General features: G+C 49.7%; 2 protein-coding genes across 3 annotated transcripts in view; one reads left to right on the top strand and one right to left on the bottom strand.

Annotated features, from left to right (window-relative positions):
• The window catches only part of SLC22A16 (solute carrier family 22 member 16), a 29,970-nt gene extending 26,588 nt beyond the window's left edge, over window positions 1–3,382 (bottom strand). The window contains exon 1 of the mRNA XM_040983526.1: window positions 3,330–3,382. Coding sequence (XP_040839460.1) covers window positions 3,330–3,382 — 53 coding nt within the window. The remainder of the gene's footprint in view (window positions 1–3,329) is intronic.
• A 7,656-nt stretch (window positions 3,383–11,038) lies between these two features.
• On the top strand, window positions 11,039–19,805 carry DDO (D-aspartate oxidase). 2 transcript variants are annotated; one of them, XM_040983135.1, is made up of 4 exons: window positions 11,039–11,260; window positions 12,244–12,352; window positions 12,832–13,008; window positions 18,397–19,805. In XM_040983135.1, exons 1-4 carry the CDS (start codon window positions 11,041–11,043, stop codon window positions 18,962–18,964), a joined length of 1,074 nt encoding a protein of 357 aa, XP_040839069.1. In that variant the 5' UTR covers window positions 11,039–11,040; the 3' UTR covers window positions 18,965–19,805. The 2 variants fall into 2 exon arrangements, with proteins under 2 accessions (XP_040839069.1, XP_040839070.1); XM_040983136.1 differs by lacking the exon at window positions 12,832–13,008.
• The last annotated feature ends 6,526 nt before the right edge of the window (window positions 19,806–26,331 follow it).

The raw sequence follows: 26,331 nt of genomic DNA, 5'->3' as shown, positions 1-26,331 counted from the left end.
GATTGAACAAGTACAAATATAAATAAGAAACCAATCTTTGGACAGTAGAACTGCCATCACTGACTGGCTATGTCTCCCTAGGAAGCGGAGTTTAGGTCCCATACTTTCCTCCTTGAGCGTGTGCCTATCTCAGCGACCCATTTCTAAAGAGCAGAGTAACAGAAGCAAGGGGTGGGGAGGGACAGTAACTTGGAGCGGGGAAGCCCCACCAACACCCATCGTTGTCTGACCCAGTGACAATGGATGGTATTTCCATGATGTTGGGTAGGTACCGGTTCCTTGCTTCCGGGACATAGGACAAGAAGGATACATCACCTTTGTGGTTTTTCTTTCCCAAAGCCATGATCCTAGCTTAATCATGAGAAACTAACCCCAAATAAGGAGTCATTCTACACACAAGGTCTCTACCCAATCCTTTCTCTGGGAGATTGAGAAGTTGCCAAGGATCAGAGGGACCCATGTGACTGCGACAGCTAAACCATGGTGATGCTCTGGATTGGGTACTGCCATGGGGAAATAGGTGAAATCCTGATGAGGTGTGCAGTGTGATTAGCTCCAATGTACTAACACCAGTTTCCAGCTTTGCACAAACACATTGTGATGATATAAGGTCCCAACAAAGGAGGAAACATGAGGGAAGCTCATGGGAACTCTATCATCCATCTTGGCAACTGTTCAGAACATCTAAACTTATTAAAAAATGAAAATTAAAAAATGAAATTTACTTCCAATTTAAAAAGATAAATGGGGCCTGGTGTGGTATCTTAGTGGCTAAAGTCCTTGCTTTGCACACACCAGGATCCCATATGGGCACCAGTTCTAATCCTGGCAGCTCCACTTCCCATCCAGCTCCCTGCTTGTGGCCTGGGAAAACAGAAGAGGAAGGCCCAAAGCCTTGGGACCTTGCACCCGTGTGGGAGACCTGGAAGAGGCTACGGGCTCCTGGTTTTAGGTTGGCGCAGCTCTGGCCATTGCAATCACTTGGAGAGTGAATCAACGGACAAAATATCTTCCTCTCTGTATATCTAATTTTCCAATAAAAATAAAATGAATCTTTTTAAAAAAAGATAAATGTCAGGGCCAGCTTTGTGCATCAATTCTGGTTCAGCTCTTACAGATCCCTGCTTATGGCCAAGGAAAGCAGTGGAGGCTGGTCCAAGTCTTTGCATTTCTATACCCAGTGGGGAGACCTGGAAGAAACTCTTGGCTTGGGACCAACCCAACCTTGGTTGTTGGTGGCCATTTGAGGAGTGAATTAGCAGGTTATTTCTCTGTCACTCTTCTCTCTGTGTAAATCTGCCTTTCCAATAAAAATAAATAATAATTATCTTTTTAATACACATACCTGAGGCATGTAGGATATTTTCCAGCATGTCTCACCACTGGAGCAGCTCCCCACCCCTGCCTCATGCTGGAGAGCTGGCACTGTTCTCTCTGCCTGCCAGTTCACCTCTCTCACTCCCCAAGCCTTGCCATGGACTCCGACTCCAGTAGCACCCTTAAGCTGAAGTCAACATCTAAGCCCCAGGTTTGTCCCGAATCTGTCACCCACACAAACCAGAGATTTGATTCATCTCCCAGGTATTCTGCCTTCCTTTCCTTAAGAGAATATAAGATAACGACTTGGCGGCGTGGCCTAGTGGCTAAAGTCCTTGCTTTGAACACGCCGGGATCCTGTATGGGCGCCGGTTCTAATCCTGGCAGCTCCACTTCCCATCCAGCTCCCAGCTTGTGGCCTGGGAAGGCAGTCGAGGACGGCCAAAAGCCTTGGGACCCTGCACCCGCGTGGGAAACCTGGAAAAGGTTCCTGGTTCCTGGCTTCGGATCAGTGCAGCACTGGCCGTTGCGGTCACTTGAGGAGTGAATCATCGGACGGAAGATCTTTCTCTCTGTCTTTCCTCCTCTCTGTATATCTGACTTTGCAATAATAAATAAAAAAATCTTTTTTTAAAAAAAGAAAGAACATAAGATAATCCACATTAAAGTCTCCCTTTCTGTTTTTCATCAATTAAGAGGCCAAATCAAAGCAAAAACTGGAGAATAAAAAGGGTTCCAGGTGAAAGCCACAACATTCTCACCTTCTACACAAGGTATTAACTTCTTGCCCATTCTCTCCCTATAAGCCAACCTTGCCCTTCAGTGAGGGGACTCAGGGAGCAGAAACGGCCAGACTTACCAAGAGCTTTCCACATGGCAACACTTTGAGATGCATTACAGTGGCCGGCTAAGTGTTGTCTCCCAAATGCCACCCACACCTTTTTCCACCATGGTGGAGACAATGGGAGTGCTGGATAGCCTTTCTGTCTCACCTTGGAGGACCCCGAGGAGCAGATCTTGCCCTGGACAGTTCCTGGATAGGGACACATTGCTAAAGAATCTCTCTGATTCAATATCTAAGCTCAACCACTATAATTATGTAAACTACTGTGAGGATCAGAGAGAGTGTGTGGAATTCACAAAACAAATATTTCTACTACTGGTACTTATTAACAGGTGTGATATTACCCTCAGTCATGACCGAGCCAGGTCTGAACTCAGACATCCAGCTTCACAGCCAGTGTTGGAATCCCTGAGCTCTTCTGCCTCCACAAGGACAGAATGAGACAACACAAACAGGACCAGGCAGAGTCTTGGCTTGTCATCCGGGCTCAGCAGATGGATGGGAAATACCACAAGCTGTGATGGCCAGCGGACACTAAGCAGCATCCATTTCTACTCTGCTGTTTCTATGTCCTAGGTAGAAAAATCCTGATTTCTCATCTGTGAAAGATCTCACAGGGTGAGAGCAACCAGGAAGGGTGGCGACATACAGTTTCTTCAGAGCCCTGCACAAAAACAACTATCTTAACGTGGGCATGAGGAGGAAGCTCTTGGATCTCGAGCCACCTGCCTCGCATCCCTCCTGCTCAAGGCTTCATTATGAGGAATCATCGCCTTCTCTGGAGCGGCCTCCAAGATCACCTAACACCTCTCCACCTTGGGTCCTTAACCAAACAGCCAGCCTCAGTTTCTCAGTATTTCAAATAAGGATCTGAACTTGTGCCTTGCTCAACCCCTGAGCACAGCAGATAAAGAGTGACAATAAAGCACCCAGCACCTGCCCCCTCCCATAAATAGCAACCACTGGGACCAACGGTTGCTCCCAAAAGTCCCTGCCAGGCACAGGGGAACCCTACAGGCAGCGGTTAGGCAGGGGAGCTGTTGAGGGAATCAGAAAGGTGGGGCTGCTCTCCCCATGGGCCCTGCCTGGCTCAGAAGACTACCGGCTGCGGCTCCCGTGGACCCCCGCTGCGGCCAACCGCCTCCTCCAGCTCTGGGAAGGTCCCTACCTGCCAAAGTGTCCAACATGGTCAAAAATCAGCTCCACGCCTGGGTACTTCATGGTGCAGTCACGCCGAAGCGACAATCTCACCAACGACCCGAGGTTGCAGACCCCACGTCCTGCCCACCAGCCTTACTCCGTGCCCACCATGTCCAGGGACCCAGCCTCCAGCGGTTCCGTGTTAGCGGCGAAAGTGGCGGGGCTCGGTTCCTTCAGGGGCACCTGAACTTCTGCCTTCTGTAGCCACCTAGGTGCCTTCTCTGCGAATGTGATCAGCAGAGTCTGCATCGCATGCATAACCGCACCGCAGACCCGCTGCTACTCGCTCAGACCCTTGACCTTGGCCTGCTTGAAGCGCTCAACACTCCTTGGTGCAAATGCCCAAGCCCCGGCCCAGAACGTTAGCGGATGCGCCCCTGCCGCTGGGGCTGGTAACGGGCGTCAGAATTCTCTGCGACCCTTAGAGATAAACTGACAATTGGATGTGCGGGCCTCGCCACCAACCATCCGGCAGCAGAGTGGGGTTAGGAGTCAGGGCATCCTAGGAGTCCTGGGCAGAGCCTCGCACGCTGTACTTTACCTACCGGCAGGTGCTACCTTCCCCGGGGGCAGGCCTGGGCAGTAACTTGGCAGAAATAAGGTCCTGAGGCTGGCCCACAGAGCCGGAGCACCAGTCCCGCGCTATGTGTGAGAAGGTAGTGCCCATTTTGGTCCCAGGGCTGTCCATGTCACTTTGGGAGTCTCGGCCCCTCATCCAACTCTTCCCTCTGGCCACTGCTAGTGTGTGAGGACAGAAGTGACTCGTAGGTGTTAAGTGTGTACTCCACATTGTTGCTGAAATCACTTACTAGCTCTAATAATGTGTGTGTGTTATCTAGAATTTTTGGTGTATAGGATCATGTCAACTGAAAATCGTTTTATGTAATCCTTTCCAATGCCTTTTTTTTTTTTTGGAGGGCGGGGTTGTCAGATAGATCGGGATCCTCCATCGGCTGGTGTATTCCCCAAATGCCTGCAGAAGCCAGGGTTTAGCGCTTAATCTAAGTCTCCCATGTGGGATCCAGAGCCTTAAATACAGCAGTCATCACAGCTACTTTCCAGGACAGACACCAGTGGGAAGCTGGGACCAGAAGTAGAGCCAGAACTCAAACCTACACATTCCTGTGGGGTGTCCCATGCAGCATGCTGACCACGGCCACAGGCTGCCCCATGGATTTGCTTTTATCTCTTACCTCTGGTACAACATGAACTAGAAGAGGTGACGGCAGCCATTCTTGCCCTTTCTCTGTTCTGAGAGGTTAACTGTTGAATCTTTCATCATTGGTGCAGATGTAAGTCCAAGACTTTATCCTAGAGACAGCCCTTATCACATTGAAAAGCTTCCCTTATGTGTTTATTAGGTGTTTCCATCGTGAATGGATATTGGACTTTACAAGTTCCTTTTCTGCAAAGATTGAAATGATTGTGAAGTTTTGTTCCCTCGGCAGAGGATGCATTGCACTGATATTGTATGTTGAACTAGTCCTTGCTTTTCTTTCCATCCTATGAAAAGCACATGTTTTAAGGCTGGGCCACCCCTTTGCTGACTCCTGTACAGGATGAAGAACATGCCAGATGCTCATGAAAGACAAGATAATCGACTCTTCTTACCCAAAATGAGACTTAGGTTACCTCTTCAAAGGGTAGAAAGACAAGCAAATAATCTGCCTAGGTTGCCTTTACATTGTCAAGTGTTATATTGCTGGGAGAAAAACAGCTAACAGTTGGCCGGCATTCTGGGCCTGGTTAATGCCAACTCTGTGCTGACTATATCAGAATGCCGGCATAATTGCTTATTTTAGTCAATTTGTTTTTAAAAGGTATGTGGGAGGGCCTGGTGTGGTAGCCTAGCAGCTAAAGTCCTTGCCTTGCATGCACTGGGATCCCATATGGGCTCCGGTTCTAATCCCAGCAGCACTGTTTTCCATCCAGCTCCCTGCTTGTGGCCTGGGAAAGCAGGAGAGGAAGGAGAGGAAGCCTTGGGATCCTGCACCCGCGTGGGAGACCTGGAAGAGGCTCAAGGCTCCTAGCTCCTAGCTTTGGATTGGCTCAGCTCTGGCTATTGCTTGATCACTTGGGGAATGAATCATTGGATGGAAGATCTTCCTTTCTGTCTCTCCTTCTCTCTGTATATCTGACTTTCTAATTAAAAAAAATTAAATCTTAAAGAAAAAAAGGTATGTGGGAAAGGTGGATAATGTAGGACAGGGGCACAGGGGCACATCACCCTCTGACCCCCAAGTAGGGGGGCTATAGATTGCCCAGGGAAGGAGGTCTAGGGATGTGTTAGAGTGGGAGTGGCCGAGGGCACGTTTGACAAGGGAGGAAAGACTTGTAGGGGCTTCCGCAGACTGGGCCCCTCTACATGCAAGTAGGTGAGGGAGCTGAGACAGAGTGATTTAGAGGAGGGAGACTAGAGGACATGTCTGGGTCAGGTCGAGGCACTTGCCTATATGGGGGACCTGGGTTGGGCTAAGTAGCACCACCTGCCACCTGATGGTACTCGCATACCTGGCTGGGGTGCACCATGTAGTCTACCTGCTAGCGTCAGAACAGGGGGTGGGCCATGTGAGATTAGGTCGCAGCATGCACCAGAATGCAAAAGAACTGGATCTGGGAACAGTTTCCATAGGGCATCCATGGGCTTACTTCTGTGGGACCGTAGCACTCACCGATTTGTGTAAGAGCTAGGGCTATTCATGGGTCCAGGCATGTTGAACTGTGGAACTCACTTGAGACTTGTAGGAGCTGGGGCTGGGAGGAGGTCAGGCTGGGTCATGCTGAAATGCCTGCTGGCATGCATGAGAGCCAGGACAGGGTGTGGGCCATTGCCTGCTGGGCTAGGCTGCAACACCTATCAGCAGGAGTTGAGACTGCAGGTAAACCATGGCAAGTTGTGTGGAAACATCTGTCTGCATGCACAAGATCCAGGCTGGCATCAGGCCTTGTAGGAGAACTTTGGGGGCTCCCCTGCTAAGATGCAGCTTCCATTGTTGAATGCAAGAACTGGGGTTGGGAGCTGGACAGGCTGGGCAAAGCTGCAGCACCCACTGGCATGCATGTGGGCTGGGTCTGGGGCAGGTCAAGCTAGGCCAGGCTCCAGCACTTCCTGGCACTTGTGAGAGCCAAAATGAGTGTGGGACAGGCCAGGTTAGACTGTGACACCTGCTGGGTCACATGAGAGCCAGGTCTGGAACTGATCCAGGTTGTAAGGCTGCTACATCCACCAATGACAGCTGGAATGTGTGTGGGCCAGTCAGGCTAGGCCGCAGTGCCCATTGGTGAGTGCCAGTAGGCAGGCCATGTCAGGCTGGGCCACAGACCCACTGCACATATAAGATCCGGGACTGGAAATAGGCCTAGTAGGAGAACTTGGGGAACTTCCTTGCTAGACCTACTGCTGGGAATGTAGCCAAGGCTGGAGGCAGGCCAGGCCATGCCAGGCTGTAGCACCCATTGGCACATATGTGGGCTAGAATTGGGGGCAGACCAAGCTGGGCTAGACTGCTGTACCCACCAGCAAGAGCTGGGACTGGGGGCAGGCCAGGCTGAGCCAGGCTGCTGCACCTGCTGGTAAATTCCGAGATTGGAAGTAAGCTATCTTAGATAGGGCTATAACATCCACCAGCATGTCCAAGACCTGAGATTTGAAGTGGGCCTGGTAGGGAAAATTTGGGAAGCTCCTGCTCCCACTGGGGAACATAAAAGCACCATTGGCGTGCATGAAGACCAGGCCTGTGGCAGGCTGGGCTGTGTTAGGCTGCAGAACCTGTCAGCTAGTGTGAGAGGTGGGGCTGAGGGCAGAACTGTTCAGGAGGCTGCATCCACTGGCTACTTGTTGGCTGGTGTAGATGATGGACCTAACCTGACCCTGCACTGGTTGCACACATGAGTCAAGTCTGAGGTCACCTCAGGTAAGGCTTCTTGGGGAGGGGGGACTCTCCCTCTAGACTGCTGGACTCAAACCTTGGCCATAGGAAAAATCACAATGTATGTGGTCTGCATATGTTGGGATTGGGCCTCAGTTGCTGATGCCTGTGCAGTGGACAGCATGCCCAGATGTACACGGGGGACATGATCACAGAGGATGTCAAGTGCCTTGTCAGAAGTGGGAAAGCAGAACAGGTTGGACCACTCTCCTGGTCAAGCTTTGCAACATGTTTCTGGGCCTGGGGATGCACTAAGGTGGACTAGGTCAGCCAAGAGACTTTAAAAAGATTTTTTCACCCTGGTGCAATGAAACTGACAACATCTCAGAACTATCAAAATAACTCAAGTAATACCCTCAGAACACTTCCCCACGTCGGGGTCTGTCCTCCATCCCCAGGAGCTGATGCTGTTTGACAGCAAGGAGAAATCCCTTCTCCCTATCCCACTGGGGACACAGGGGAAAAAACGGAAACATTTGTCCCATCTACCTTCCTCCATACCTAGACCTTCCCCCACCCTAATTGGAGGTCCACATAGGTGTGCATCCCTCACGACTATGTAAACAATGTTAAAAATAAAAATTAAAACAAAATAAAAAGAAAAGTGACACAACACTTCAGGCCAAGTTCAATGGAGAGCACTAAGCTTGTGGACACTATGAGGTAGACACGGCCAACCAATAGGTCTTAGAAGTTATACACAGGAAACAAGGAAGAGTCTTTGTGAGGGTAGACGGAGTATGTCACCTCTTAAACAATGAAGTCAACAACATCCTAGAGCAATCAGGATGACACAGGGGACATAGCCACTTAAGGGAAAGGCCCTGGCTGGTGACAAGGATGCATTCACTAGTCACAACCAGGACAGCTACACTTAGGGCCACAAGTAGGAAGTCACATCTTCTCCCATTCTACACCAATCTTACCCAGCCTCAGAACAGTCTGCTTGCTTCCCAGCCACCAATGAAGGACTCTGCAGTGGTGTCACGAGACTAATTCTGTCTGCTGGCACTAATGTAGTCTGACAACAAGGAGCAGCACACCCTCTTCCTCCTCCCTGCTTCCTGCCTGGGACAAAGGAGGGAAGGCAGAAATATTTTTTCCCCTCCTCCTCTTTCGGCCAACCCCATCCGAGCCAGTGGCTCACATGGGTCTATATTCCTTATCTTTATAGTGAGTATTAAACATTAAATTTAAAAAATGCTTCCATGCAAACAATCATGAAGACCACAAGGCACCTAGTGAGTATGTGGGTTGAAGGACTACTCAGTTTCTAGCCTCCATTTTCTCTTGAAAAAATTTCCCGGGCCCGGCGCGGTGGCGCAAGTGGTTAAAGGTCCTCGCCTTGCACACCCGGGATCCCATATGGGCGCTGGTTCTAATCCCGGCAGCCCCGCTTCCCTTCCAGCTTCCTGCCTGTGGCCTGGGAAAGCAGTCGAGGACCGCCCAAAGCTTTGGGACCCTGCACCCGCGTGGGAGACCCGGAAGAGGCTCCTGGCTTTGGATCGGCATAGTATCAGCCCGTTGCGCTCACTTGGGGAGTGAATCATCGGACGAAAGATCTTCCTCTCTGTCTCACCTCTCTGTATATCCGCCTTTCCAATGAAAAAATAATAAAAATAAATCTAAAAAAAAAAATTTCCCTACTTACCATCTTTGTGATCAACAATATCACATAGCCGTAATTCCCCCTCCTTTCCCCAGTTTGCCTAGCTGACTGGCAGAGTCAGGCACCCCATGGACAGACAAATAACATAATCAATATTTGTGTCTGACTGGGACTTACTGGAAGTTGGGACATCACAACTGGCCATACTTACAAATCAGCTGGCGAAATGAAACCCCAGGCTGGCAGAGAGTCCTAGGGCTTGTACACCAGAGAAGGGCGGGCCCTGAGTGGATGGACACGCTCCTGAGGGCTTGGCAGGGACACAGCTCCCTGGAGCTGAGTGGATGAGGTCACTTGCTGGCTTCTCCAGGGGAAGGAGCCACAGAGGCACAGGCATGTGGGCCAATGGTGAGGCAGAGGGGAGGCCATGCCCTTCGTGCTTCCCCAATGGGAAGCTGTTTCGCTCTCCCTCTGTCTCTGGAGGCAGCAGACCAAGCAGTTCAAGGAAAACAAGCTTTGGTGCCAGAGCCGACTGTGGGTTCCAAGGCCACCCTTGCAGAGACAGGTACTTGGATCCTCTTGGGGTTTGGCTTCAGGGGTCGCTGTGTTGGACCGCTGGGAATCTAGGGGGCTGAGTTAGTGGAACTGGGAACAGGGATCAACAGACCACAGTTCCACAGGCATTCTCCCTTTTGCTGCCTCAGCTCTTTCCTCCCTTCTGACTGGTTAGTTTCGACACAGATTACTTTGTTTTCCAACCTAATTTATTTTTGGCTACTCTGCAAAAGTTGCTGGTTAGGGGAGGCTGATCTGAACCAGTAACATCCATAAGGACACAGAAGGTTGCCTTCTTCCTCTGGGATCCCGGGGAAGGACTCTCCCACCCCCCATGCTGTCCTGCTCTGTGCCTGGGGAACCTCCTTCCCCTCTGCTCTGCCCTGGCAGCGCTGCCTGTCTTTGGCAGCCAAGCCTAGACAATGCAAATCTCATTAGCAAACAGCCGAGAAAGTGCACAGACCATTTAAGAATGGTAATAACTCCCATCAAACGTCATGGGCAGCGCTTAAAGTATGCAGTGCAGAAAGGAGACCTTTGGAGCTGACCTGGGGGAGCACGCAGTGGCCACTGACAGCCAAGCCCCGCCTTTGCTGTTTCCAGGGTCCACAGAGGGCAGGTGGAGCTGTGTGTGAACAACTGCACTTTGTACCTCATGACCTGGTGCCTGGGGCCACTGCTCTCTGGACAGAGAAGGGCTCCTTACACAGCCAGATCTGAAGGCTGGCTTAGTCTATAAATAAACCAGCCAGGTGCTGGACTTAAGTTCAACAGACATGGCGATGGCCATCGACAACAACTGTACTTTCCCCCATGAGCCATGCAGACTTGGAAAGACCAGTAGGGAAGCTGGCAGTGGATCAGGGCTCAGTGGGCAAGGGGGCAGGAGGCCGCTGGATCCTCGGGCACTCTGACTCCCACATGGGGTGGCAATTTCAGAATGCCCAGCTCAGCTCAGGTTCTGGGATGCTTGCCTCCTAGACAGCCTTGGTGTTGTCTCATTTCCCACAGAAAACGTCTAAGGGAGAATGCCTCTGATCCATCTTAGCAGAGGAGTGGGTGCAGAGGCAGCCCACTGGGTACAGAGGGGGGGGCCCAGGCTGCTTTCATTCTGCAGCATGCACCCTGCAGAGGACAGGAGGTGGAGAAAGTGGGAGGGCACAGGTGGTAGGAGGGGAGACAGCCCATGACACTCTGGGTCATTCTGCTGCCAACGGGGCTACGTGCAAACAGAGCTTGGCCTACACCTACATCACTGGGTACCTGCTTCTTGGCTGCCTGCAGGAGCCGGACCCACAGCCCTACTGCTTTGTCACACCTGGCCTTTGTTACCAGCCTTTCCCAGGGCTGTACCCACAAGGACCATGGCTTATACAAAGGCTCAGAGCCAGCAGAAATCTCTTCTCCCGGTACACACCTACTCACCTGCCTCTGGACCCAAGGCAAACTTATGCTCCCATTGGTCCAGGTTCCAGTCGACTGTAGCAAGACAGCGCTTCACGCTTCACGGGGTGACCATTTCCTCGCCTTCCTGGAAGGATTCTGGAAGCTGCTGACCCCAGCGAGGCCACCACACCTCCCTGCCCATGCTGCCGGAGCGCAGAGGGGACCTGCTGCCTTCATCCGCCCGGAACATGGACACGATCCGAGTGGCAGTAGTCGGCGCTGGCCTGGCGGGACTCTCCACGGCCGTGTGCCTTTTGGCGTTGCGGCCCCACTGCTCTGTCACCGTCCTCTCCGACAAGCGCAGCCCCGACACCACCAGCGACGTGGCGGCTGGTGTGCTCATCCCCCACGCCTTTCCAGGTGAGAGGGGCGAGGGGCGAGGGCTGGGGAGGCCTTGTCCTGCCTGGCTCCCCTCTGGGGTATGCGCTCAGCGCCTTTTCTGAAGGCTGAGGGTCAGCGCGGATCCCCGCTGGTCCCTGGCCCCGAGGAGTCTCCGAGGCTCCCAGAAGTAGGGCTGGCAGAGCGTTCCTCCCGCCGGCGGACAGCACGGAGGCCCACCCCGCTGGGGGACACAGGGCAGAAGCGACCTGTGGCAAGCCCGTGGAGATACTACCTGCGAGCATGTGCAGCGTTGCTTCTGTCACCTGCTGCGTGGGAGAGGAGCAAGAGAAGCCAGCGCTGCGCAGGCGCCGAGGCCACTTTGAGGTCCACAGGGCTCAGCTGGCGACTTCTGCTTCCTCATTTCCATGTGTGTGTGTGTGTGTGTGTGTGTGTGTGGTGTGTGTGTGCGTGTGTGGTGTGTTCACTGGAGTTGTGGATGTATGCAGTTGAAACCCACAAATGGTTTGTAAGACTGACTACAAAAAGCCTTAGTTTTATAGAGGTAGATTTTGAGTTACTCCTTGGTTAACTCGCTTCCTTCTCGTGTTTCTGTCTCTTTCTGCAGCCTACCAGAATGGAATGTCAATTACTTCAGCCTTGTCTTCTTTCTCCCTCTCTTCCTCTCACTCTCCTCTTTCACCTCTTCCCTTTACTCCTTCTTTCCTTCTCTCCCTCTCACCTTCTCTACCCTTTATCCTCTCTTCTCTCCTCAACTTCTATTCTTCGCACTCTATTTTGCTTACAAGAGACTTATGCAGCTTTACTGTGTTGCCGACTCTTTCATTTTGTCAGTGAGCACTCAGGCGCAGCCATGCCAGCGCCGCAGACCTGGTCACTGCCGATCCCCCACTGCGACATGGGTCTTCACCTGAAGGGTGCTCCCAGCCTCCTTGGTCGGCCCAGTGGCTAGGAGCATGCTTGCTCTCCATGTCTGCCCACAGTGCTTTTCTCCCTGCTTACAGAAACTCCTATCCACAAGCAAAAGCAGTGGTTCCGGGAGACGTTCGAGCACCTGTCAGCCATCGCTAGCTCTGCAGAAGCAGCAGACGCTGGCGTCCACCTGGTATCTGGGTAAGAGAGGAGATCTGTCCCGATTTCATGTTTGGGATGACCTGATCAGACGTGAGAAGTCAGCATTGCACAACTGTTGAGTGGGTGCTGCGAGCAGAGCTCAATCAGGAGTTGGGGGTTTAGCAGGGGCACTCAGGCTTGCCCTGGAGAACTTGGGAAACAAGCTACAGAACCATGAGACCTAACAGTCCACAGCCACTGTAGCTTCTCACTGCCTGGACTCATGTGGGCTTTTCTGGGTGGGCGGAGTCCCCAAAATGCCTAAAATAGCAACAATAACAACCAAGCTTATACAGATCAATGTTACGCTTGGGTTGTGTTGGAATGGTGTGGCTGGTACCAGGCAAACACGTGTGACTCTTTTCTGCTTGTGTCCATAGAAATGAATAATCTAAATGCTTTCAAGAGTGCCACCTGGAGTTGGCCAGAAGTATGACATGTCCGAGCATTTCAGGAAGGTTTTCCATGTTGTGTTTAAGTTGGCAGATATTTCGGAGCATCCCTGTGGAGGAAGTGCCCTTCTGGGCCGATGTGGTCCTGGGATTTCGAAGGATGAGTGTGGCTGAGCTGAAGAAATTCCCCCAGCATGTGTTTGGCCAGGCGTTCACCACCCTCAAGTGCGAAGGCTCTGCCTACCTCCCGTGGCTGGAGACAAGGTCAGTGCACCAGGCTCCCGCTGTCGCCTCTTTCTGTCATGGCCATGAACAACCCCACAGCTGTTCATTCAGAAAGAATGCAGAGTCCAGATGCCCCCAGAGTTCTTCAGCATTGTATGTTGTGGCTCACAGGTGGCCAGGGTTTTGGAAAACTGTGTGAAGGCAGCATTTGTGCCACCAGGACTCAGTGCTCCCATGCACTGGGACACACTCTACTTCTCATTTTAGTGTGCACCAGTTGTCACCTCCTCCCCAGGTATCAGTCATTTGCTGAGACAGCCTCTCAGCTTACTCGCTTCTAAAATGGAGACATGTGGAGAACATGCTCCCAGCTACAAAATGATAGGACTAACTTCAGTCCTTTGTATCAGGGAGTCTTGTGCTTATTATAAATTATTCTCATGACTTTTTCATATATGGTGTAGAAAATAACTTTGCTATTTGAGTTTGTTGTAATTCTCTGATTATGTAACTCTCTGATTGCATATTACTAAGTTCAAACATCAGACTTTGAACTTGCATTGTGTCTTGTTGTTACAGAGTTACAGAAACAAGGAGAGAGAGAGAGAGAGAGGGAGAAAGAGTGAGAGAGAGCGAGCTTCCCTCTACTGGTTCACTCTCCAAATGAGAGAGAGAGAGAACTTCCCTCTACTGGTTTACTCTCCAAATGGCCACAATGATCAAACTGTTTCCAGCTAGTTAGGAAGCAGTGAAGGCCATGAAACATTAGCGTTCTCACTGCCCACCAACTCTGTATACACTGATGGATTCTGAGGAACACACGAGGGTTACTGTGTAAATGTGGGAGGAAGAACCTGAAGGAAGAGTGGCAGCAACGGTCTGGTCCCGGATGTAGACTATGGGATACATTGCCTCATTCATGCGTTCACCTCTGTACTCAGCCCTGGTTTCTGGGCCGTCAGCAGTGTCACCTACACGTGTCAGCGACCACTGGGAGTTCCTGCCTGAAGCCACCATCACAGTGACGTTTGTCACGTGGTCATCTCCTGCCTCCTTTAGCTTGCCCTCTCCTGTGAGGAAGGGCTTTCTCTCTCTAGGTTTGTTTGTAACAGTGAGCAGAAAACCAGCATAAAGTGTATGCACAAGCATGCGAATGTCAGAACTTCTATTTATGCAACAAATTAGAATCTGCTCTTATTACGTATTTTGATGAAATAATCACCCAAGATTAGGTCATCACAAGCCCCTTTGCACTGCTTATACATTTTTGGTTTATTTGTTTTTGCCACATCTCTGTCATTTCCTTCTTAAAAGCAGTTTCTTAACTTTTGGACACTTTTGGAAGATTCTAGCCCCTTCCTCTCAACACTTTTTTCTGTGTCAATGTTCCTTAATCCAGACATGAGGCAGCATCACAATCCAGGTTTGCAGATCTAAGTTACCGCTGATCTTTCTCACTTCCCTTTCCTCTGGTCCTGGCAGCTGCCCACACCCGTGGTTTAAAGGCAGAGCCTGCATGTAATCGAGGCCAGGAGCAGGCCCATCTCCCCCAGGGGTCCTGCCTGGGGTAAGAATGCCAGCAGGAGCCCAGGAGAGCCTGATGGGTGGGTTGAGTTGCCTCCTGGAATCCCCTGTCTGAGTGCTTGGTTTGAGTCCCAGCTGTGCCACACTTATGATCTAGCTTCTGCTAAGGCACCTGGGATGCCACAGAGGGTGACTCAAGGGTGTGGGTCCCTGCCACCAAAGCAGAAGATCTGGAAGGATGTGCCAGGCCTGTCACAGACTGACATGAGCGTTTTGGGAATGAACTCATGGATGAAAGCATGTACAATCTCTCTCTTTTCCCTTGCTCCCTCTCTGTCTGCCTTTCATATGACTAAACATATCCTCCTCCATCAAAGAGTAGCCAGGAGTTTCTTCTGGGCCTCTATGCTTTTTGGTCATCTTTTATGTTTTCCCAGGCCATCTGCAGGGAGCTGGATCACAAGTGGAGCATCCAGGACACAAACTGATGCTCGAGTTAGATAGTGGCATTAAAGGCAGGATTTAACCCCGTGCACCTCAATGCTGAACCCTAACTTGCTTTTTGTTTCCACTCTCACATAACCCTTTTGAAATATTCTCATATGTTTAAAAACATAATTTAAACTCTCAAATGGCTTCTTCTAACAGAGATCTGAAAACTTTGACCATAAGATTCACTACATGAAGTATTTTTAACCACAAGCTGTTTTCACTTAGGAAAAAAAAAACCCAAAATCAAAAACCAAAGAGAACAGAAAACAGTAGCTCCAGCCTTATTTGCTGTCTTTTAGCTACTTTGAGTTGTGACACAAAATAAGGCACTGACTGGCTTCATGGGTTCTCTGTGGGTGTTTGCCAGATGTTTCTCTTTGGTTTCTGTGTCTTGCATGTATTTTCAGCACAAGCAAGTAAGAGTAAAAAATGCTAGCATCTGAGATGTAAGCTGTGTTCCTCGGGAGCGCTGATGCTTGACATGACGGCTTGTGTTTAATAACAGGAGCATGATGGGTTTGCATAGACACAGAACAACAGGTGCCTCTCAGCTCTCGTAACCCAGCAACGTGCTTGCACAGGGATCTGTTGGGTCCTATGTGGGTCTGATCCAGATTCTTCTCCAGGCTGCTGTGTGAATAGAGAATGCAGAGGTCTCTGTAGAGGGAGGCAGCGTGGAGATACTGGGAGAAGGCGTTCAGTGAGAGGTGCCCATGTGGGAGCCTCTACAGCAGGACCCAAGGCTGCTGTGTCCCAGACTGGGGAGTAGACACAGTGGGCGAGGTACCTGCTGCTGCGGGGAGTAGTGCTAGTCTGTCCACACCCGCCTACTCCCTGAGCATCTCCCTTTTCTCATGTGTCCCTCTGGGCCTGCTGCTGTCGTGACCTGCTGTGTCAGGCCCAGTGGGAAACCAGCATGTCCATTTTTGGTGTGAGGCGCATCCCAGATTCTCCCTAAGGTCCGTTTGAACCGCAGCAGCTGTGGAGAGGGCGCGCAATGTAGGGGCCTTCCAGCTCTCTGCAGGAGCAGCGGCATCAGTGGGACGTGATTCAGAGTTCACCGGAATGGAATGAAAAGATCAGCTTATTTCAGTGCTGAACACTTTGAGATCCATGCATTGTTTTTAAAAAGTAATAATACGTGTTTTGCCTCAACATTTTAAAGATACTTTGTATGCATTTATTTATTTAAATTACCTCATTCTGACAAGTGCTTATGCTTCCATTGTGTGGTTCCTTTGTGAGCTCTGCTAATGCCTGGTGCCTTTTTGTTCCTCTGAGCAGGGCCTTACATCCAAGGCACTTGACCTGCATCTGTTGAGCAGAAATGCTTACAGTCCCCTCCTCAGATTACAGCTACACTTTAAAAATGATATCTCAGGTGCCCGGTGCGATGGCCCAGTGGCTAAATCCTTGCCTTGCATGCATCAGGATTTTATATAAATGCCGGTTCATGTCCTAGCTGTTCCACTTCCTATCCAGCTTCCTTCTTGTGGCCTGGGAAAGCAGTAGAGGATGGCCCAATGCCTTGGGGGCCCTGCACCCATGTGGGAGACCCAGAAGAAGCTCTTGGCTCCTGGCTTTGGGTTGGCTCAGCTTGACCATTGCAGTCACTTGGGGAGTGAACCAGCAGATGAAAGATCTTTCTCTCCATCTCTCCTTCTCTCTGTGAATCTACTTTCAAATAAAAATAAGTAAATCTTACAAAAAAAGAGTGATATCTGGGGCCTAGCATTGTGAGTTAAGCCACTGTCTGCAGTGCCAGCATTCATATAGGCGTCAGTTTAAGTCCTGGATTCTCCACTTCCAGTCCAGCTCCCTGTTAATGCAACAGGGAAAGCAGCAGCAGATTGGCCCAGTCCTTGCACCCCTACCCCCCATGTGGGAGACCTGGAGGAAGCTCCTGGCTCCTGGCTTCTGCCTGGCCCAGCCCTGGCCATTGTGGCCACTGGGGGAGTGAACCAACAGATGGAAGATAACTCTTTCTCTCCTTTTCTCTACCCCACTCCTTCCTCTTCTCAGCAACTTTGTCTTTTAAATAAATGATTAAATCTTTTTAAGAAAAGTGATTTATAAACAACATCAAAGGGTTACAAAATAAAACAGTTAAGATGATAATACTCCTGGGCTCTATTGTTCAATGACCACAGAGTTCTCATTTGTAAGATAGAAGAAGTTCTGGAGATGAATCATGGTGACTATTGCATAATGATGGAGTGTGCTTAACATCACTAAAAAGTGATCAAAATGGGGCTAATACTATCGGACAATGGGTTGGGCCACTGCATGCTGTGTCAGCATCCCTTATGGGTAAAACTTCAATTTCTGGTTGCTCCATTTCTAATCCAGCTCCCTGATAATGTGCCTGGGAAAACAGCAGAAGATGTCCATTTCCTTGTATCCCTACACCCATGTGGGAGACCCAGATGAAGCTCCTGGGGCTTGGATTCAGCTGGACCCAACCTTGGCTATTATGGCCATTTGCAGAATGAACCAGTGGATGGAAGATCTTTCTATTTTTATCTCCCACTCCCCACATCTCATGTTTTTATCCACTGCACCACAATGCTGACGCCCAAAAGTCATTTATTTATTTGAAAGGCAGAATTAGGAGCCAGGAGCTTTGTATAGGTCTCCCACATGGTTGTAAGGTCCCAAGCACCTGGGCTATCTTCCATTGCTTTCCCAGGCACATTAGCAGGAAGTTGGATTGCAAGTGGAGCAGCTAGGACTCAAATCAGCACCCATATGGAGTGGTGGGCCAGGGTCATGAGCATGACTTTATCTGCTACATAAATCTTTAAAAAATTTAATGTCAAAACAGTAAATTTTATGTCATGTATATATTATTATAACCTCTAAAAAAGGTTTTAAGACCTAGATAAGCTATTTCTTTTCCTTATTAACAGACTAGATCCAGAAAATAATTATCAACCAAAATTATAGTGTTGTGTATCAGATGTAAATATTTTTGGTCCCTCTCACACTCACATTCCTATAGACAACAGGGTTGGAGGCACATGCTGTCTACATCCCTATAGAGGCACAGGCACGAGCTCGCGATATGGCAGAACACCCCTGGCAGGCTGTAGATGGTACATGGTTGGCAGAAACAAGAAACACTCAAGCAGCCAAAACCACCAGATCAAGTTGGTATTCATTTCACAGCTAGAATGACAGACGGATTCTACAATGAAAGATGAGGTATATCATTTGTCTTGAGGTTTTTCAAAGGATATGCTCCTTTATGTTCAAGTTTAGGAACTCCTTGTTTTTGAAAAAGAAGAGGCAGGTGATGGCTACGATTTTTTGCTCTCTCCCTTCTGGTCTGATGTTCCTGTCCTTCGCTCCTGGAAGTGGGTAAGCAGGAAGCCGTGAAGGCTTACCCCACCCCGTGTCTCTCCTCCCCAGGCTGAAAGATGGTGGGGGTGTGATCCTTACTCGCCGGGTAGAAGACCTGTGGGAACTCCACCAGAACTTCGACATCGTGGTCAACTGCTCGGGGCTCGGAAGCAGAGAACTTGCGGGGGACTCCACGGTTCTCCCCGTGAGGGGGCAGGTGCTGCAGGTGCAGGCTCCCTGGGTGAAGCATTTTATCCGAGACGGGAGTGGACTGACCTATATTTACCCTGGGGCCTTCCATGTCACCCTGGGTGGGACCAGGCAAGAGGGAGACTGGAGTCTGACCCCGGATGCCGACATCAGCCAAGATATTCTGTCCCGCTGTTGCGCTCTGGAGCCCTCACTCCGCAGAGCCTACAACCTAAAGGAGAAGGTGGGCCTGAGGCCCTACAGGCCAGGCCTGCGACTGCAGACAGAGCTCTTATCGCGGGATGGCAGGAGGCTGCCCGTGGTCCACCATTACGGCCACGGTGCGGGCGGCTTCTCGGTGCACTGGGGCACTGCTCTAGAGGCTGTCAGGCTGGTGAGCGAGTGTGTACAAGCCCTCCGCTCTCCTGCCCGCAGCTCGAAATTGTAGACGTGCCCAACACGAGCGCTACACTGGCTGCAGTAACACTCCTAACGCATGAAAGCTTCATCAGACACTTGTTGATTTTCAGAATGAGAAATGAAGCCAACAGATCCCGGTGGATTTAGTAGGTCTACCACTAATGACACAGAGCAAAAAGTTTGATTTTTGTTGTTGCTGTTGTTGAAGGATGTTTTTCATATAGGGCATGTCCAAGGATCGTGCTGATTTACAGGAGTACCGCAAGTCAGAGGGATTCTGATGCTTGGGCTCACAAATATGCAGAGATCGTGCAGGGAGAACACTTACCATGCTGGCTTTCTCAGGTGACAGCTGTCTGAGCTGTATAACCCTTCGGCTTAAAGCTGCGCGGCAACCAGGCGTGTGGACTCATGTAACACTTGATTGAAGACAAAGCATGATTACCGGCAGGACGTGGCCAACTCCTGCTCCCCTCAGCTGCTGGCGATGGCAGGAGACGGAAGCCAAGTTGTCTGTGAGTGTGGCATCCATTCATCAACTTCCTGGGCTTCCTTACCCAAGGGCTGTGTATCCCATTACCATAAATGATGCAGAGCTGGCTGGCACAGCTGACTTACCTAAGCAGTTTTTGAAGATTGAATTCTGTGTGCTGTCCCTGAGCTATTTTGCTAATTGAGATGACATAATCATTCGAAATGAAATATAACCAAAGGGTGTCTTGCAGCCTGCTAAAATAATAATAATAATAATAGTGAGGAGGAGAGAAATGCAACGCATAATAAAAGGAGCTCAGGAACTGCTGAGTCCATTAAGTTTAGCCTGGCCTCTCGCCTTGGGCCGACTCAGCATCACGAATGCTCCAGAAGGTTTTTGGAAGGAGGTGACTTAAGTTTAACAGTCAGTTCCATTAAAATTTGTATTTTACTCATTTGTAAGGTAGGGAGGAGAGGAGAGAGAGCAGGCTTGTCTGCCAGGTCACTCTCCGAAGCTGGGAGCCAAGGATGCCGGCTGGTCTCCCACGTTGGGGGCAGGGACTCAGCCATGGTTGCAACCTTCCAGGGTGTGCGTGAACAGAGAGGTGGAACTTGGAGTGAAGATGAGGCTTGAACACAGAGCACTCAAATGTGTGACATAGGTGTCCCAAGTGCGTCTTATCCACACGCAAATGCCCACCTCGAATGTTGTATTTTGCACATATTGGGGTGGGAGTGGGGGTTTTGAAGATGTGTTAAAAAGAAAAAGCTTCCAGCATAACCCCATGTTTGCAACTTGGTTCACTGAAATTTTACTAATGATTTTGTTTGAATAGAACCTTTTGCTATGGGTAGTGGGGAGGTGCCTGTATGAGACAATCATTTTTCGCAGTATTAAAATTCTCTGCTTAAATAGGGTGGGATAATTCTTGCAGACTTCCACCAGGGGGTGGTGTTGTCCCAGATTCAAATGCGTTGATAAATGGAAATGGAAATGATTTGAAATAAACAGGATGCTGAGCACGTGGAATGTGTGTGAGAATCTTTTGAGATATGGGAATTTATATAACCTCAATACATTCATCCTAAGTGCTGTTTAACATGTTTGAGTTCAGACTGACCCAAAACACACACACACACTTCATACACTGCACAGGAAGCAATGTGTTATGGTAAAATGGCATTTTCCGAGGGGGAAATGTATGGTGTTAGTGATTTAGAAGGAGGAAGGATGCTGGAGGTAGAATTTCAGCTGTTCCATGACGGCCTGAACTGTACTCACCTGCTCCCCTCCGCCCACAGCTTGCCTCCTGCCACTTTTCATTTTGCACAGTCTCTCACTCAGCGACCTTCTCCTCTTTACCAACCTCCGGCTCGGCTCCACTCTGCATTTTGCGTGCCCGAAGCACATCATCACCAGCCTGAAAGATTGGAGACGGCGTGGCAGCACGCTCTGATTTCGTGCTCACGGATCACTACGTTTTCATTCCACCCTCTCTAAGGTTACCTGTCTTGCTCCGTAGCTGCCAGGCGCTAATCAGCGTGCAACTCAGACTCACCAGGGATCTTCTAAAAAGTGCGGATGCCCAGGAGTTATGAAATGACACTCCTTGTGGTGGTGGTGGTAGGTGGTGGAGGTGGAGGCTGGGGAGACACATCAGTATGTGTTTCCAGCTGCTCATAGGGCTCTGGCTGACAGCAGCCAGGGCCCAGGACCACTGAGGACACTCTTCCCTCTGCTGCCATCACCACACTCCCTCCCCACCTTCCAGGATGTTTAGGGGTAGCCGGGGTGTGGAGAGGGGAGGCAGGTGCACTCTCAGGCACCCCTGGGCCACACAGTCTGTAGGAATCAGCTGCCTCTCAACATGCTTTCTGCAGATGCCGAGGGATAGGCTGGCTGCCCCACAGCAGCTGTCTGTGTCTGAAAGAGACTGGGTATCCAAATGGACATTGACTATGTCTTACAGAGCGCTGACCCACAGCCTGTCCAGAAACGAGGCGCCCACCCCTAAGTCACACCTGAAGTCATACTAATGCAGCAACTCAGATGCCCAAGAGTAACTCCGCTCACAGTTGGTGCAAAGTGGCCAGGCCTGGAGGAATGGCCAAAAGCTTTCTTTCCTTTTGTGTCCTCTTTGTAACTGAGGACCAACCTGAGAAAGCAACATTTGCACACTAACCAGATACATGGAATCATGGGATGACCTGCTTGCAGTTCGCCTGCCCACAGCTTTTCTGGTCAATAGGTTCCAATTAGAGCGCAGTTGCAATTTTCTCTTTTCACTTAAAAAAATTTATATATATATACATGTATATATATATTATATAATTTATACTAATTTACTTTGAAAGGCAGAGAGAGGGTGCACATGAGAAATCTTCCATCTGCTGGTTCACTGCTCACATGCCTTCAACAGGCAGGGCTGAGCCAGGTCAAAGCTAGCAGCCCAGAGCACTGTCTGAATATGCTATGTGGCGGCAGGGGCCCATGCACTTGAGCCAGCTCTTGTGCCTCCTGGTCTGCATTGGTAGGCAGCTGGAATTTGAAGCAGAGCTGGGACTCAAAGGCATTCTGATATGGAACAGGAGCAAGCTCCACAGTGGGCTAACTGGTACACCCAATGCCTACCCCATCCCTTTCTTCCTAGAAGGAGGCTTTCTCTTTGGCTGCCTTTGAGTCCCTGTCTCACACCAGTGCTGGTCTCTGAGTCCTGCGCTGTAAAAGACTTCTCAAGAATTATTCTTGGCTATTCTCATTTGGCTGATGTATTAGGACTCTCTGAGAAACAGACTGATAGTGTGTGTGAATATACAGTAAGAGGTCTGTTAGGAGAGATTCAGCCACGCAAAGGCGGAGCAAGCCTGGGAAAGCCAGGCCTGTAGACTCGGCCTGGATGGGAAGGCCAGAAGGCAGCAGTTCTACCCCTGCCCCTTGTGACTAAGTTTACTATTGCTTCTAAACATTCAAGGGAACCAGGATGCTCCTAGGTTCTCTCGTTGCCAGCCCAATGCTTTCTTCAGCAAATAAAAGTGAGGCACAATGCATTGGCGTTCTGTTTGCTTAGGAACAAATAGTCCAGTTCTACATGGTCGTATGAGAACAAAGCTAATTTTAAAAAGATGTATTTATTTTATGGATAAGAGTTACAGAGGCTGGGGGAAGTGGGGTGAAAGAAAGAGAGAGTGCCCCCAACTGCTGGTTCGTGCTCCAGATGTCCATCATGTCCAGTGGCTGAAGCTGGGAGCCAGGAGCTTCTCCAGGACTCCTCTGTAGGTGAAGGAGCCCAAGTGCTTGGAGCCACCCTGCGCTGCTTTTCCCAGAGCATCATTAGGGAGCTGGAATGGAAATGGAGCAGCCGGGACATAAACTGGCACTCTAATGGGATGCCAGCAAGGCAGGTGGTAGCTTTACCCATTATGGCACAATGCTGTCCCTCCCACCAGCTTTTTTTTTTTTTAAAGAATACTGGTTTATTTTATTTGAAAGTCAGACTTAGAGAGAGGGAGAACTACACACAAAGAGAGAACAAATCTATTTTTAAAGTAACACATTTTCCTCCTTGTATTGAATAGGTACATACAAGTCAGTTGATACTGAGCCAACTTTTTTTTTTTTTTTCAATCAATTCTGAGCTTTTAGAGAGCAGGTAGAAAAAGATAGTGGGACCTGTTTGCTGGGAGTTGTAGTTCTTAGAAACCATTTCCTAACTTGTCAAATGTTTGAGATGAATGTAGCACTTGCAGTATTTTCTTCTTGATTCTTCCCATCCTTCTTCCCGAGGGTGTGAATGATGGAAATACATTAGGAACCTGCTCCCTCAGGATATTGCTCCCTCAAGGAAAGCAGGGATGGTTAAGTGGTCCCTTTCTCCTTGAATAAGCTTAGCACTTTGCCACCAGGCCTGGGGCTTTATTATCTTAAGTGACTTTGCCGCCCATAAATCATAGCTCAGAGAAGCCAAAGGGAGGGATTTACCCAGATTCCTTAAGAATAACCAATGTTTCCCAATTATTAGTAGAACAATTGACTTCCACCTGCTTAGGGCACCTGCCGACTGCTTGGCTGTTATATCATCCATGACTTCCCCGCCCAGAGCCTGCTCCGCTGGAGGTATAATTGCTACTCTGGTACCTGTTCTAGGCCTTGGCTCACCCTCAGATTGTGTCCTGCTGTTTCCCTTCTGTACAGACCCAAGCCACCTGGCAGGGGACCTGAGCCACTGCGGTTGATCCGCCCAACACTCTGCCAACTGCCTCAGGCCTCCTTTCCTGGGGAACCTGTTCCAACCTGGGGGGCTTACAACAAGATGGGCCTGTATCTCCCTCTGACATAAATAAACCTGAATTGGGCAGTGTTGTGGGGGCTTCACAATCATCAGTGCCCCAGACTTCTTCTTGCTCTCTCTGCTGTCTTACGAGTGCAGCCCTTTCACTCATGGTCCAAGATGGCAGTAGGAGCTCCAGACATCACATCATCACACCCTTACCCTTCTCCCACAAAAGGAAACTTCCCAGAAAAGCTCACTTGGATGTCTGCTTATGTCTCATGCATAGGACTTAGCCTCATGATGACACTTAGATTCATGGGAAGCTGCTAATCTGGTATTTTTGGTTAAGTGATAATCTAGGTATCTTTGCTGAAAGAAGCCAACTACAGGGGAGGGGCATTTGGCTCACCGTGGTTAGGTCACCTTCATCTCCTGTTAGAGTGCCTGCGTTCGAGTACTGGCTCACTTTCTATCTCCAGCTTCCTGCTAAAGTGTACCCTGGGAGGCAACAGGTGACAGCTCAGGTAGTTGGGTCCCTGCCACCCATGTGGGAGACCTGGATTGAGTTCCTGAGTTCCTGCCTGGCTAGCCCTGGCTGTTACGGTAATTTGGGGGAGTGAACCAGTAAAGTGAATGGATGATCTCCACCCACTGGGTGGGTGCAGGATCCAAGGACTAGGGCTATCCTCTACTGTTTTCCCAGGCCACAGGTAGGGAGCTGGATGGGAAGTGAAGTAGTCAGAACTATAACTGGCGCCCATATGGGATTCTGGTGCTACAAGGTGAAGGATTAGGCTGCTGAGCCACCACGTTGATCCATGGCTTCTTCTGGAGACGTTTAGACTGATGTGGATGGTCCAGGTTGCTCAGACTGTGTATGGAGGAAGCCAGGAACAAGAAAAGCAGAGCTGGAATCCTGCAGACCATTGCCTTCCCAGGAATTGTGGAGAACAACCCCAGGCTCTGGCCCAGCCCCACTTCTGAGTTCTCATTGGACAGTTCATTCTGCAGTTCTGAGAAACTCAGCATCTTTTAAAAATGGCTTTGAAAGGATGGTTGTTTTATGGAAGGGAGAGAATGGCAGCTGGAGATCTTGTTGGGAGGTTTCAGGTTCCTTCAACAAAGAAGCTGTTTTTCTTACATGCATTTCAATAACAAGGATGCTTTCATAGCTAAAGGATAGAAGGGAAACATCACAGGACAAATCCAACATGTGGCTCCTTCTGGCTCTCGCTTAAAAACTGGGTTCCTTTTCTTTCCTATTGCTAAAGGGGGCTGTTCTACACGTCCTAATGTTTTGATCTCTTTTTGTCATTGCTCTTACTGATGTTAGAGATAAGAAAGTCACAGACAGACAAAACCTCTAGGCCTCTCAGGCCATGGTGTTTTATTTTGTTTTATTTTTCTGTATCAGTGCTTATTTCTGGACATATTGTTAGTTTCTGGTCAAGATCTCTTTATAACCAATGATGACCTCAGTAGTGTGGATTGTTCTTTAATCGAACCAGTCTCTGGCCAATTTTTATGGCATGGCAAAAAAAGAACTTGGATTTTAGGAACATCTCTCCATAGAATCCTGTCACCATGTGACATCCTCAGTGACATACTGGACCACTGAGTCCATGTAAGTTGATTTTTTTCCATTCTGCCAAAACCCTTGTCACTGTGTATCACACAGGAAGAATTGTTGAGCAGATGAACAACAGGGTAGGTCCCTGTGACGGGAGACAAGTCATAGTGCAACAAAACACTTGAATAGTGGGTGCAGCTGTCTCTTCCAAGAGCCCAGTAGTCGAGATTGAAGGCTTTGTGCTCCTTGTAGTCTCCGTCGCAACTACTCAACTCCGCCGTGGTAGCCTGACAGCACTCTCAGGGCAAACACGGTTGGTCACAGCTGTGGGCAAGCAAACCTTCGTTTATTAAAGTGGAGAGCCACTATTGACCTAAGGACTGTAGTTTCCCACATATTAAGCCATCAGCTCCATATGGGTTAGGACACTGGGAACTTGGCCAGGAGCACTTTCAGTGGGGGACAGGACCAGTGTGCAAAGGACCAAGGACTGGGCACTTTGCGGGGATTCAGAGGCAGCAAGTGTAGACAGCTCCTCAGGATGCTGTTGGTTGGTTCCTGAAGGCAGGAGCCACATTACCCCATTGCTGTGTGAAGCGTAACAAAGGAGAGGAGCAAGCAACAGAGAGAGCCAGCAGCAATGGGGCTACTGCAGCGAGCCAGCGATGAGGGCAGGGTGGGCTGTGGGAGGGTGGATCAGGTGCGGGGAGGCAGCTACATTCTATGGATCATGAAAGTCAAGCCATAAGGTTTGCTAATGGGCTCATGTGGCACTGAAATCGAAAAAGCCAGTTTCCAAGGCCAATTCCAAGGCTGTTGCTCTGAACGCATAGATGACTGAAGGTGTAGGATCCTGGGATGGAGAGCACCGAGGGAGAAGTCTTGCTGGGGGCTTTGCAGGCACCTGACTGGAGATGCTGGGTGTACAGCTACAGATCTGGGACTGGCATGTTAAAGATAGGATCGGGCTAAAGGTACAAATATGGGAGTGAACTGCATGCTTATTATTATCTTCAAAAATTTATTTATTCACTTGAAAGGCAAAATTAAAGAGAGACAGAGAGGAAGAGAAAGAAAAAG

The sequence above is a fragment of the Ochotona curzoniae genome, unplaced genomic scaffold (genome assembly GCF_017591425.1).
Source record: "Ochotona curzoniae isolate NIBS_2020 unplaced genomic scaffold, NIBS_Ocur_1.0 contig_3819, whole genome shotgun sequence".
In the NCBI taxonomy this organism is placed as follows: domain Eukaryota; kingdom Metazoa; phylum Chordata; class Mammalia; order Lagomorpha; family Ochotonidae; genus Ochotona; species Ochotona curzoniae.
The sequence above is the reverse complement of the archived record's forward strand: the minus strand, read 5'-3'. Positions and strand labels throughout refer to the sequence as shown.

What these genes read in the sequence shown, in the direction of transcription:
- DDO (XM_040983135.1), top strand. Translation starts at nt 11,041, where the DNA reads ATGCTGCCGGAGCGCAGAGGGGACCTGCTGCCTTCATCCGCCCGGAAC. An exon ending in GGCGTCCACCTGGTATCTGG is followed by an intron (nt 12,353 to 12,831) that starts GTAAGAGAGGAG and finishes GTTGTGTTTAAG; the next exon opens with TTGGCAGATATTTCGGAGCA. An exon ending in CTCCCGTGGCTGGAGACAAG is followed by an intron (nt 13,009 to 18,396) that starts GTCAGTGCACCA and finishes TCTCCTCCCCAG; the next exon opens with GCTGAAAGATGGTGGGGGTG.